The following is a 12,540-nucleotide window of genomic DNA, read 5'->3' on the forward strand; positions in this document are numbered from 1 at the left end:
TTATTATTATTAAAATGATAACGATAATGCTATTGACAGCGATAATAATAATGATAACGATAATGATAATAACTATAAAAGATAACTATAATTATTATGATAACAATACATGCTCACAAAAATAGAGTGCTTCCTATAGGATCCAAACTATGTCGATGGCGTCGTAAAATCCTTGCAATCAATCATTGCAACAGACACAATTAGAAAAAGTCTTGTTCAAGTGTTTAAGTGATGCTTGTTATCAGTTATTAGTTATCAGTTTTTAGTTATCAGTTATTATGTTACAGTTCTTCTTTACACTTTACACATCGATTGATGACTGCAGCATTGCCTTTTGCCAACTTCTGCTTGTACTTGTATAAGAATGATATATTATTACGTTGCTCCATGCAACGTAAGTAAAGTTGTACCCGTGTCCTATCCGGACATTGGGAATTGCCTTGTTAGTGAAACAACTTCCCGGGCCTTCGGCATATTATTGTGGTAGGGTGACCAGTTCCTTTTCACGCCGCCTTTACTTCCAGAACTCGAGGCCAGGTACTCATTGCTGCTGGGTGGGCAGGAGGGGGCGAAAGAAATCCATGTCCGAACCAAGGCTCGAACCTGGACTTTTCACGCAAAGTACGAGCGCACTCGTACATTATGTTTATTTTTACATATTATGTTAGGGCTACTCCGGTAAGTAGCCTACATTCAAACCTGTACACAACGGTCACTCGAGAATACAGAGAAAAGTGGCTGTTATACACAGTGGCCGCAATAGACAGGATCAAAGTTAAGATTACCTGCTAGAACTGACAAAGTCAACCGATGGTTTGAATTCTGAAATCTTAATTTCTATCGTTCCATAACATTTCAATAAAAAAGTAATGTCTGTAACAAGAGCTTCTTTGCGTTGATTGTATATTCTCACTCACTCTGACGACGGGTTGGCGGAAACGCTTTGCAACAACTGACCGCTTTCAGCAGGGTTTGAGGCAAACTTGCTGGAGTTTTTATTTCTCTAGTTAGTGTTACATCATTAAAAATCAAACAATCTTCTCCCCAAATGATCCCATTGATAACCAAACTAAATCCTATCGGGTACGTAAGGTAGAAGACACGCAATACTAACTACAAGGTGCGCGGGCTTTGAAACTTTGAATTTCCACTTTCTCTACTTTTTTAGAATCTGACTTATCGGGGGGCGGGCGGGGGGGAGGGGGGAGGGGGTTACTCGCGTCTTAAATCACTTGTACGTCGGTCATACAGGCAAGTCATTACACAACATCATAATACAGTTTGTAATTAGAAATAGTCTGCCCCGAGTCATCTTGGCATCAACGGTCTCTCTATCTCAAAGGTTTAAAAAAAAATAATTAAATTTGATTTTTTTTAAAAATCGAAAACAAGTAGTAAGTAACTGGCACCCGTGGTTTAATGGTAACAGGCTCTTCATCCGTTCTTAGAAAAGACTTTAGAGGTGTTACAAGAGAGTAGCAAACACAAAAAAGAAGGAGGGGAGATAAAGACGACATTTTTGGTGTACGGTAACGATAACGATAACGATAATGACAATGATAATGATCATGATAATAACTATAATAGATAATTACTTCGTTCCCCGAGTGAGGGGTTTTATTTTATGATAACAACTGGAAATTTCACAACCAGGATAAATCATGGTCTACCAGCATAACTCATGATAAAACCTCTTTATCTTTATTATCTTATTGTTTCAACTTTTCAATTCAGTATCTCCATCCGTCCGTCCGTCCGTCCGTCCGTTAGTCCGTCATGAATATAATAATAATTATGCTTGATGTATCCCACTCAGCCCAGTTTTGCCCGGTCAGGGAGGGTCCACGCGGCACACCTCTAAAATGACCTAAAGTGTATTGATGAGAACGTAAAACACATTCAATTACTTTTAAAAGCACAAAGAGTGAAACGTTAAGAAATACAGGAAACGACAGCACGACAACATAATAAAAGAGTAGTACAGGCCTTGACTGGAATATCTAACAACAGAAAGCTGAGGATCGATATGAGTGGAAGAAGCAGGTTACAGAATTTGCACTTGGCCTAGACCACAGGTGAAAGTGAAACACCCTTACTTTTTTATCATTCAGAATTTGAATTTTGAACATAATATAATTTTTATATTTTTGGAAGACAAACAACTGGCACCACCCCCCCCCCCCCCGAAAAAAAAACAATAACAAAAAAACAACAACACAAAAAACACAAACAACCCAAAAAACAAACAAACAAACAAACAAAATCAAACAAACAATAAATAAATGAACATTTCGGGCTTGATAAAAAAAAATCATGCACCTTTACAGCTGGCCGGCGATATAAAAAACAAACAAACAACAAAAACAACAAACGAAACGAAGCGTATTTGTATGGGTAACGGAAAAGTAAAGTAAAGTATGGGTAACGAATACTCTGGTAAGTGACATTGTTATCTTTAATGTATAACAAGATACAGTCCGCTGATCCGAGCCAGCCAACCGCCAGCTGGATCTGTCTGTACTTTAACTCATTGAAGTCGAGCATTTTGATCCTAATTTGACGACGGTTGAAAACACTATTTTTAATAAAAAGTTTCAGTTGTGTTTTCATCATTTGAAACTTCAAAAAGCATGCAACAACACAGGCTTATTATGAAGCACGCACGTTCTTGTTTCTGATTTGTGTATAATGGTTCGAAATGCGTTGCAACGTTACCTTTTGCGTGCTGAAGATCGGGCATAAATTTTAATTAACCAGCCAAACCTTCTCCATCGGCCACCTGTTTAACACAGTCACCTGTACAAACGGCCAATTTCCACCCCCTTCCTTGCGTAATCGTTACAATATTATATTGACATTGTGTACGACGACAATCTGCCTAAGACGACCACTTTTCTCCTCGATCATGAGTGGCCGCCCTAGACAGTTTCGGTTGTATTGTGTTCGTTGCGTCCTCAAATCGTTAACGTCTTGGTTTCTATTAGAGCACCGGTATAGTCCACTAAAGTGCTTGAGTTGTAGGCCTCGTTAAGGTGCTGGCAAAAAAAATCAATCGTGCTATTTCCATGACTGGGTGGTTTTTCTTTCTCTTTCTTAAAACCCAGTATTACCAGAGAGTTTACAGTAAGCAATCCGCCCGCCCCCAGATTATCTACATTTTGTATAACAGTATTAAGCCGATGGGGGGCGTAGAAAATTAAATTTACAAGGCGCTGTAAACCGCCCTCACGTTCATAACATTGACTCATTTCGCTGTATCACATGATGCTTATTATGTTATGTCATGTCGCTCGGTGTGTCGTAGGCTAGGCTAAATGTAGCTGTAGAAGGCGCCCTCAATAAAGAAACGGGCCAAAGTTCTTTAAGTTTACAGCGTAGCCTACACAGTACACAGGCATAGGCCGAGGTCTAATCCCAGCACTGTCTTTTTACTTTATCAGTGACGCAGTCTAGGCTATTTATTCACTCAGAGTGCAGCAGAGAGAAAAGGGAGGAGACAAACATACAGGACTGTTGTAAATTCGGTGAAGCCGTTTGTGTGTGTCGTTGGACTAGGCTCTTAGAGGTAAGTTTGAGGGACGATTGGTACTATGTAGTATCATTCTTATCTCTTTATGGTAGAGTGTGTTTTATAAGAGATTTGTTCTTCAAACGTTGATATAGTGTCAGCAAGTGTCCTCAACAATGCTTACTATTGCTTACCTGGCACTGTTAACATAAACTAATAAACTTCTCTCTCTCTCTCTCTCTCTCTCTCTCTCTCTCTCTCTCTCTCTCTCTCTCATGGAAGCAATTTATTGAAAAAAATATGATTCAAGTGTTAGTGAAGCTTGTTATATGATCGTATAACTCACCTCTTTCGTAACAACTGGTTATTCCAGTAATATTAACGTAATCACGTGACCTTCTGACAATCTACCTATATGTCTGGTTGGGGTTTTCCACGAGTCTGAACATAGAAGAGAGATAATAATAATAATAATAATAATAATAATAATAATAATAATAATAATAATAATAATAATAATAATAATAAATAGCATTTGTATAGCAAATATCCCCGCTCAACAGCAGGCTCTATGCGCTTTACACTATTTCATAGTGATCATACGAGATCATAGAGATCATACGAAACACTCACATGACTTGTATTTAATTCGGTGAACCTGTTTGTGATGTTCAACGATGTTCACAGAGGTAGGCTGGAGAAAAGATGCGTATTATTAGCCTTATTCTTTACTTCTTTATCTTCTTATTCTTTTGGCTGCTCTTATTGGCCCACATGGGCCTTTTAATGCTTTGTTTTTCAATGTAGCCTATTTCATACGTGGTATTGTCCCAATTTGTTCTCTTTTATTTTTTTTCACTTTATCCCTTCTTGTTAATGTTTTCCTGAGGCATTCCATCTCGAACACATTTCTACAGATTTGATTGTTTGTCAGCGTGTTCCTGCAGTTCAGCGTTATTGTTATGAAGTACAGACTTTGATCGTCTGCGAACATTATTTCATTGAGAATGTAGGTTCTCCGGATGTGGGCTTGCTTCTTTCGTCAAACAATATATTACGGTATAATTGAGTTATTTCTTTGTTTACTCTATGTATACTGTGTTGGATAACAAGATGAAAATGTGTAACTTCTTACTCTATTGTTCATCTTTTTATTTTTAGCATTAGATTGGAAAACTATACATTCTCAATTTAAAATATACGATTGACGGACTTTGTGGATTTGGGGGGGGGGAGACCAAATACAGGGGAGATAACTCGCAATTTTGTGGGCAAATAAGAAATGTTCTAGGGGAAATCATATATGCCCCTGTGGGCCAATAAGCACTCCGTATTCTTATTGCATTCTGCAGCCACTTCTGAGTTAATGAAATTTGCCTTTGTTCTTCAACCCTATCTCTGTGTAAACAACCCAACTGTATCCTTATTCTTATCTGGCGGTGTAAAAACAATGAATCTATTCTTTCTCTGATTGTAGTTATAATCTTGTTAGCAAGTTGTCAGGGAAGCTTGTTATCATCTTCTTCGTCATCGTGTTACTGCTATTAACATAACAATAGATCATTGGAACGATAGACTATATCCGCCTTGTTTATCAATCTACCAGTCAGGTAGGCTAGGGTTTTGTTTTTCAGTCATAGTGAGAGAAGTCAAAAGGAACATGCTCACAAACAGGACTATTAAAAAAAATAAAATCGGTGAAGCTTATTTGTGTGCTGGACTTTGTTCTCATGAGTTGTTGTAAAGGTGTTCATTATTCCTAACTCGTCTTGGTACATTCTACAGCGTGTTTCCGTTTCTCTTTGTTCTTCAACGTTGTCAGTGTCACTGTATCAGCAGGTGTCTAATATTCACCTGGTGGTATAAGGTGAGTAAACATGGCCGTAATCCATTCTCGGTCAGGGTGCAGGTTTATTTGACGATTGTAGCCGGCACAGTGGTCGACATAGGGCCTTTGATCTGTGTCAAGGCGCTGTTATTTCTGAAGACAATGTTTCTGTCTGTCTGTCTGTCTGTCTGTCTGTCTGTCTGTCTGTCTGTCTGTCTGTCTGTCTGTCTGTCTGTCTGTCTGTCTGTACATCTATCTGTCGAGCTATCTATCTATCTCAGACAGTCTTCATATGAAGTTTCAAGTACTTTCAAGATGTAGCTATATGTGCTTGTAGTCTGAAATCAAACTTCAGTTATGTTTTTAGTTTTTCTTATTAGCCGATTTCATCATTTTATAACGCTTCTCTGGTCTTCTTGCACACAAAGAATGGCAGCCGTCTGCGTAGACTCTATTTTGTACTAAATACAGATATTATGTAGATCTATTCTTCGTCTTCTTACTTAATGAAGATAACATTAGATGACAAAGATATACCCACAGCCTCGAACTCAAAATTCGGGGGGAGGGGGGGGTGCGGTGAAAAATTAATTTTAGTTTAATGTTTTATTGTTAGTGGACACGTCTGATCAGCTGCAGACCAAAGGCTGCAACATTGGTGTGAATTTTGTTGCATTTTAAGGTACAGAAAAAAGATAACAAAATTGAAAAATCTGTTTGAATAATAAAATATTATTATGCTTCTTTTTTAGAGTGGTCAAAACAGTGAGTCTTCAAGTATGGTCGAGTGGCCAAAACGATCGTCGTCAGTAGGTAGGGCGTAAATTTCATTGGGTCATTTGACTTCAGTTTCATTAGAACACGAATAACATTTTATTCATTGGGGTGGGTGTGCCAATTCCGTCATAATAATATTCAGTTTGTGGCGTAACTTCTTGACTTCTCACACTTTCTTTTGAATACAGAAGAATAGTTTTGTATTCATTTACCATAAATCATGATTTATGCTTTGGATTAGAATACGTTAGGTGATGATTTGCCAGCTGGCCGAAATTGTGTTTCATTAATAGTATTATCAATAGCACACTGTCGGTGGTTACATTTCGTCATTGCAGTTCCTATGTCTTCACAGTACAATAAACTATAGTTCTAATTTTTGTCGTTGGCTATACTTGTTGCAATTTTGTCACGAGACTGGGTTCGGTGAAAAATCCAGGGTGGGGGCTACGTTTTTAAATGAGGACGTGTTTTTACGCCTCTATCAACACAACTTAGATCATTGGGAGCCAAGCCATCCTGTCTGGGAGGGAAACAACATCCCAGTCCCAGCGGAAAAGACGAAGATACTCGATAAAAATGCTCCCACACAAGAATCGAACTCGGATCTCCTGCATGTGACATCGAAGCGCCGAACCGCTGCATCACCGACACGACACCCGCTTAGAGTTACTTTTAACGTCCTCAACACTAATCTCTCTCTCTCTCTCTCTCTCTCTCTCTCTCTCTCTCTCTCTCTCTCTCTCTCTCTCTCTCTTTCTTTCTCTCTCTGTGTATATTTGTGTGTGTGTGTGTGTGTGTGTGTGTGTGTGTGTGTGTGTGTGTGTGTGTGTGTGTGTGTGTGTGTGTGTGTGTGTGTGTGAATGTGTGTGTTTTTTTAAAGTTTATTAATCTGTTTTCAAACATGCAAGTTATTTAACTGACATAGCATACAATGGATGGATCCTGTACAACATGTTTCTACTTCTTGAGGGGAAAAAAAAGTGAGATCTCTTGCGCTCTTGTAACCAAATCCGACCTCTAATCTTACGTATTTGTTGTTTAAATTAACTCTTAGAATACGTAAGATAACCCCACCTTTATACCAAGCCAGTTTTGTCTTCCGATTTTGCAATAGGCCTTTAGTACAGTTTCCCAAACTTCCCTAAAACGCCACTGCTATTTAATCTATTTACAAATTATTTTTTTTAAAATACTGGATTGAGTAGAAATTAACACTCGATGAGATAAACGTATTCAGCGTGTTTATAAATAAAAGGTATGATAACTTATTTGGGATTTAGTGTTTTTTTTTATTGTGACTGAAAACAACCGATTCGATTGACGATTGACAGCGTGCACTCTGTATAAGCAGATGACATGGTATCCGGACACGACTTTGTTAAGTACAGCCTGTGTCTTGTTGGCTCAAGAGTCGAGTTACATCTGAATGTCGGTGTCAGAGTATTCTAGATGGCTGATTCTACGTAGGCTATTGATTAACAATTTTATTATGCAAAAAGTTAGGTTAAGATTTCCGAGTGGAAGGTGGGGGGAGGGGGGTACTTATGTTGTGGCAACAGGAATTCCCGACGTATTTTGAACACCCTACACTACTTAGTACAGTTTAACTCTTTAACACCTAGCCCAAGACTGCCTCGGGCTCTTTCGTTCGGGACTATGAGTAGAAGCAAATTGCAGCGTATACACAAATCACCAGGAATGAGCCTTCATTCCCCAGGCCTGCTCTATTATTCACTTCTCGAACATGGAAGTGAAGAAGTAAATGACGTAGCGGACACATGATGTGCCAGATCAGCAGATGGCCAAAGACAATGTTGCGGCACATTTCGAACCGACATGCACATATCAGAAACACGAATTTGAACATTTCATAGTTTGGATGTTGTTTCCTGCCTTTTTGAGTTTTAGATAAAGAAAAACGGAAATGGAAAATTTGTCTGAATCACGAATGTAAGATAAGAAAAGATAAGAATAATACGATAATATTAATACTTTATTACCTCAGAGAGAAATTTTTCTTTGCTGTACAGGTATGCTTCTTTTTAAAAAGAAACATCGAAACAGCTTGTCTTCAATGGTACAAAATTCGCGTCTTCAGTGAGTTTTGTCTTTTCGAAAACTGTGTTAATATTTATTGTGTCTCGTGTTGGAACGACGTACATGCACCACAACACTGAGAGGAAAATGTAATTTCTTTTTTAAAAAAAAGAACAAATTGAAACTTCCAACTTCCAAAATATCGTGGAACAGGGTTCTCAACCAACAACGCCGCACCAACAGGCGCCTGTCAGGAAGGAGAAATTAAAGTAAATTGGTCGTTACAAAGAGGGTTATTCTCGTTTCGTCCAGAACTGACAGAAAAGTCAACCTTCTGAGATTTATTACAGAGATAGGTAATATTTTGTTGATCTTATTGCACCCATGTTGTCTCGGCTCGGTCCGACGTTGTGTCCTTGGGGAAAGGCATTTTACACGAATTTCCCACTTGGTTCGGTCCTTTCGGAGATCGACGTTAAACTCGAAGGTCCCGCCTCTTAAATAACTTAATAGTGTTGATAGGGGCGTTAGATCTAAACCCATTCCATTTTATTTCACTCCTGTTGTTTTTTGAACATGCGATTGTGTGCTGGTGCATTATTTGTGAGTATTTAAAAAAAAAAAATTATAGTAGAGGGTTTTACGGCGCTCACAACTGCATAAGGTCATATGAGCGCCATAATTTTTTGGTATAATGTATAGCAATAATATAATATTATTTAACTTCGAAAATTGAGTATGTGTTAAAACAAAAGCAGAGCCGACCTTGTTGACCCTTACATCAGGCTGTCGCCATGGCGCCACATCCTAATCTTCTCTATCAGTAACAGTTATCTTACTTGAAATACCAAGGTCGTTATAGGTGAAATGGTATATGTTTAACGCCCTTATCAACACTATTATGTTATTTAAGAGGCGGGGCCTCCGAGTTTAACGTCCGTCTCCGAACCAAGTGGGAAATTCGTGTAAAGTGCCTTTCTCAAGGTCACAACGTCGGACCGAGCTGACGCTCGAACCCCCGAACCTGCAATCTCACGTTTACGAGTCCGGTAGTCTAACCACTAGGCCACCGACGCCACCCTCATTATAAGTGTTAGATCACACGATAAACCATACATGTATAAAAACATGATTCGACATTCATTACATCTGAGGAATTTGAGTGTTCAAATTTCCTCACCAGAAATATAGACATATGATTTAAAAGACTTCATTATCTTTCCATCTTTAACTTCAAATTTCTCTTTCTCCATTTAGGCTCAAAGGCTTCAGAAGGTTATCGTCCCTTGTAGTGTAAAGAAGTGTAAACATTAGCACAACGGTTGGGTTTATAATTGTGCTTATAACACAAACACACCATCCCACATACGCAGAATAGAAGAATGTGCTTCCTGGTCTTGCAAAGTTGTTTGTCAACAAGGCAATAAATACACCGGCACGCATGACTGCACTTAAAAGGGGTGCAAAAATGAGGAGACATTATAAAACAGATTTTATACTGACACGTTGTGGGCACTCCCTTTTCTTGGAGGGACAACAAGACCTGAACAGTGTCTAGATTTTTGTTCTGTAACGAAATAAACAGATCATGTGGTCATGAGACGCGCTTGTTGAACAGACAGAAATAATATAAAGCTATATAGAATTGTATGTATGTATGTATGTATGTATGTATGTATGTATGTATGTATGTATGTATGTATGTATGTATGTATGTATGTATGTAAGTATGTATGTATGTTTGTGTGCGTCTGTCAGTCTGTCTGTCTGTCTGTCTGTCTGTACGTATGTACATGTGTATGTGTGTGTGTGTGTGTGTGTGTGTTTGTGTGTGTGTGTGTCTGTGTGTGTGTCTGTGTGTGTATGTGTATTTCATTTACACTGTAGGCCTATACATGTATTGTGTTATGTGTCTTATTTATATTTCAAACTTACTGTACCTGTTATTCTTGAACACGTAGACGAAAACAAGGTGTCTGGAAAGGACAATGAAGATTGTTTTTTTCTATTATGAAATGGAATTTTCGTTATGACTATAGATCTACCCTTTTGAAGGGTGCATAGGAAGAAGAGGGATTGTCAACTTTTCACGTTTTTGTGATAAGCTAATGAGTGGATATCTCATAATTATGGACTTGTCCACACATAAATCTGACTGAAAAAAGGGGGAAGAGTCACCAGGTACGCCATGTTTAAAAATACCGTGTTGTATGCGAGAAATGAGAAAGTCAAACTAAAATCGTTTGATTTTTCTCAAAAGTGAAAAACATTACATTACCCCTTTTCCTTTGCCAATTTAGTTTTTGGTTGGACGAGACAGAAACGTTTGTAGGGTATTGAAGGTGTTGTCTGTTGTATTTTGTTTCGTAGGTTATCCCTTGCATCACAAAAAGGTCAAATGAGAGATATTACAGGTAGTAGTGCAGCTATAAGATCATTAGGTGGCCACGGGACTACGGATGCCAAGACTCCTGTGTGCCCCTTGCAACTGGAATGACCGTTAGTTAAGATTTACATCCCTTGCAACACAGTGAGGTTATTTGAGAGACGCCATCTCAAATTTCAGCATCAGTCTGCCATAGAACATTGACTTCATGTGAACCTCTGAAAAAAAAAAGTTTTTTTTTCGGGGGGGGGGGGGGGGGGATTCTTATCGTCCCCTGTGGGATTTGAGCCAAGGAGGACCTTCTGCCCTGCAGGCGAGTGACTCAGCCATGAAATTTAGACTAGATTATGGAGATTTGGAACTTAATATGGAGATACGACATTTGTAATTTGGAGTATTCAGTTCGATTTTTTCAGAAAACTAGATTTTCTTAAAACAAAAACTGTTTCTCAATTCCACAGGAAAACAGCAATCTGTGAAAACTTTTAAAGTTAAAACATTGATTATACACACAAACAACAATGGGTAACAGTTAGATGAATCAGTTGGTGATTGATTTGAATCTGGAGCCATCTCAGACTTTTAAGGCTTATTTCTCAAAACCAGTGTGCGTGGACATACGACAGTTGTACTCTGGGCCGGCGATATGCTACTATTATAGAGGTGTTCTGAGGTGAACACTGACACAGAACTGGACTATATCGGGCAAATGACTGAGGTTTGAATCCCCAATGGTGTGTTCTTGAACTTGGGATGATTATTATAGAAAAGAGATATCAACGGTCTCCACATACTGCATTAAATTTCAAGGTCCGCCTCTTATATAGCTTCACTGTGTGTTGATAGGGACGCTAAACCCTTGATAATATTCCACCAGGTTATTCATAGGCCCTACATGTCCTTAGACTGCAGTGTCGTGATGTTATGTCGTTTGTCTGCTTTGAGTATGAGCAAGTAGTTCAAGGCTGCTTTTTATCTCTCTGTTATCAACATGTAAATATTTTATGTGATAACCATGTTATCAACGAAATTTAATAGTTGTGTAGCCTGTTTTCAAAAACATTTCCTTTTTTAATTTTCAGAGCTCAAGGTTCAAAATGCCTGGAGGAGCGATGCTCTTATCTGTGGTACTTCTTGTTGTGATAAGTACTGTGAGACCTGCAGCTGGTGTGCGGGGTAGGTCATTTTACATAGTCTACACAATAGAATTAAAGTACCAGTACATACATTGGAGTTTGCTAAATCCGAACTCTGTAGGATTTCAAATTTTCCTTAGCCGAGCTTCTCGTTAAGAGGTTGCTCGAAAAGAAAATAAATAAGAAGGGGGGGGGGGTGTTATTTTCCTTTGGTTTACCGCTGTTTTCGGATTAACCATAGTTAATGTAAGCCTACTTCACTGCGCTTTTATTTTCTTTTGGTAGAAAAAAGGCTTTCTTTAAAATTAATCAAGACACTTATTTACCTGGATTTCATTCTTGTCAGCTATACTCAAAAATTACCTGGCAGTACAAGTTTCTAATGAAAATTGAAACCAAACGAATTTGTCAAGACTTGCTGTCAGGTCAGCATCGGTTAAAAGGTTTTACTAACCCTCTGTACAGGGCCCCTTTTCCATGTTCTCCTTACTGAGCCCCCCTCTGTAAACATTCTCTCTCTCTCTCTCTCTCTCTCTCTCTCTCTCTCTCTCTCTCTCTCTCTCTTTCTCTCTCTCTGCCCTTCAACTTCAAAGCAGTGTGTTAGACTTTGAAACAAATCATTCGAAAAACTGTTGCACAACTTTTGGCAGACGTTTTTGTATCTCTTTCCAATTTTCGAAATACCTGATTAGTTCTATTTTTAAACATAACCACCGGCGTGAAAACTATTTCTGCAAAACAGACGGAAAAACGAAAAGTTGGTTCATGGACGCATTTCTATATGGGTCGATGGTGGGAACCCATTCATGAAAAGATGCACGCGTGTGTACGGGAAAATACGGGTTAATGGATGGATTGATGGATA

At 38.6% G+C, this 12,540-nt stretch overlaps 1 protein-coding gene across 3 annotated transcripts in view; it reads left to right on the forward strand.

Annotated features, from left to right (window-relative positions):
• Positions 1-3,302: 3,302 nt before the first annotated feature.
• LOC101860680 (alpha-N-acetylglucosaminidase) overlaps positions 3,303-12,540 on the forward strand; it is a gene marked incomplete at its 3' end in the record, with an annotated part of 27,743 nt that continues 18,505 nt past the window's right edge. Inside the window, 3 exon segments of one of the 3 annotated variants that reach the window (XM_013086701.2) lie at positions 3,303-3,565; positions 6,089-6,149; positions 11,622-11,715. In XM_013086701.2, coding sequence (XP_012942155.1) covers positions 11,637-11,715 — 79 coding nt within the window. 3 annotated transcript variants of the gene reach the window in all.

This window comes from Aplysia californica, unplaced genomic scaffold, assembly GCF_000002075.1.
Source record: "Aplysia californica isolate F4 #8 unplaced genomic scaffold, AplCal3.0 scaffold00493, whole genome shotgun sequence".
Taxonomy (NCBI): domain Eukaryota; kingdom Metazoa; phylum Mollusca; class Gastropoda; order Aplysiida; family Aplysiidae; genus Aplysia; species Aplysia californica.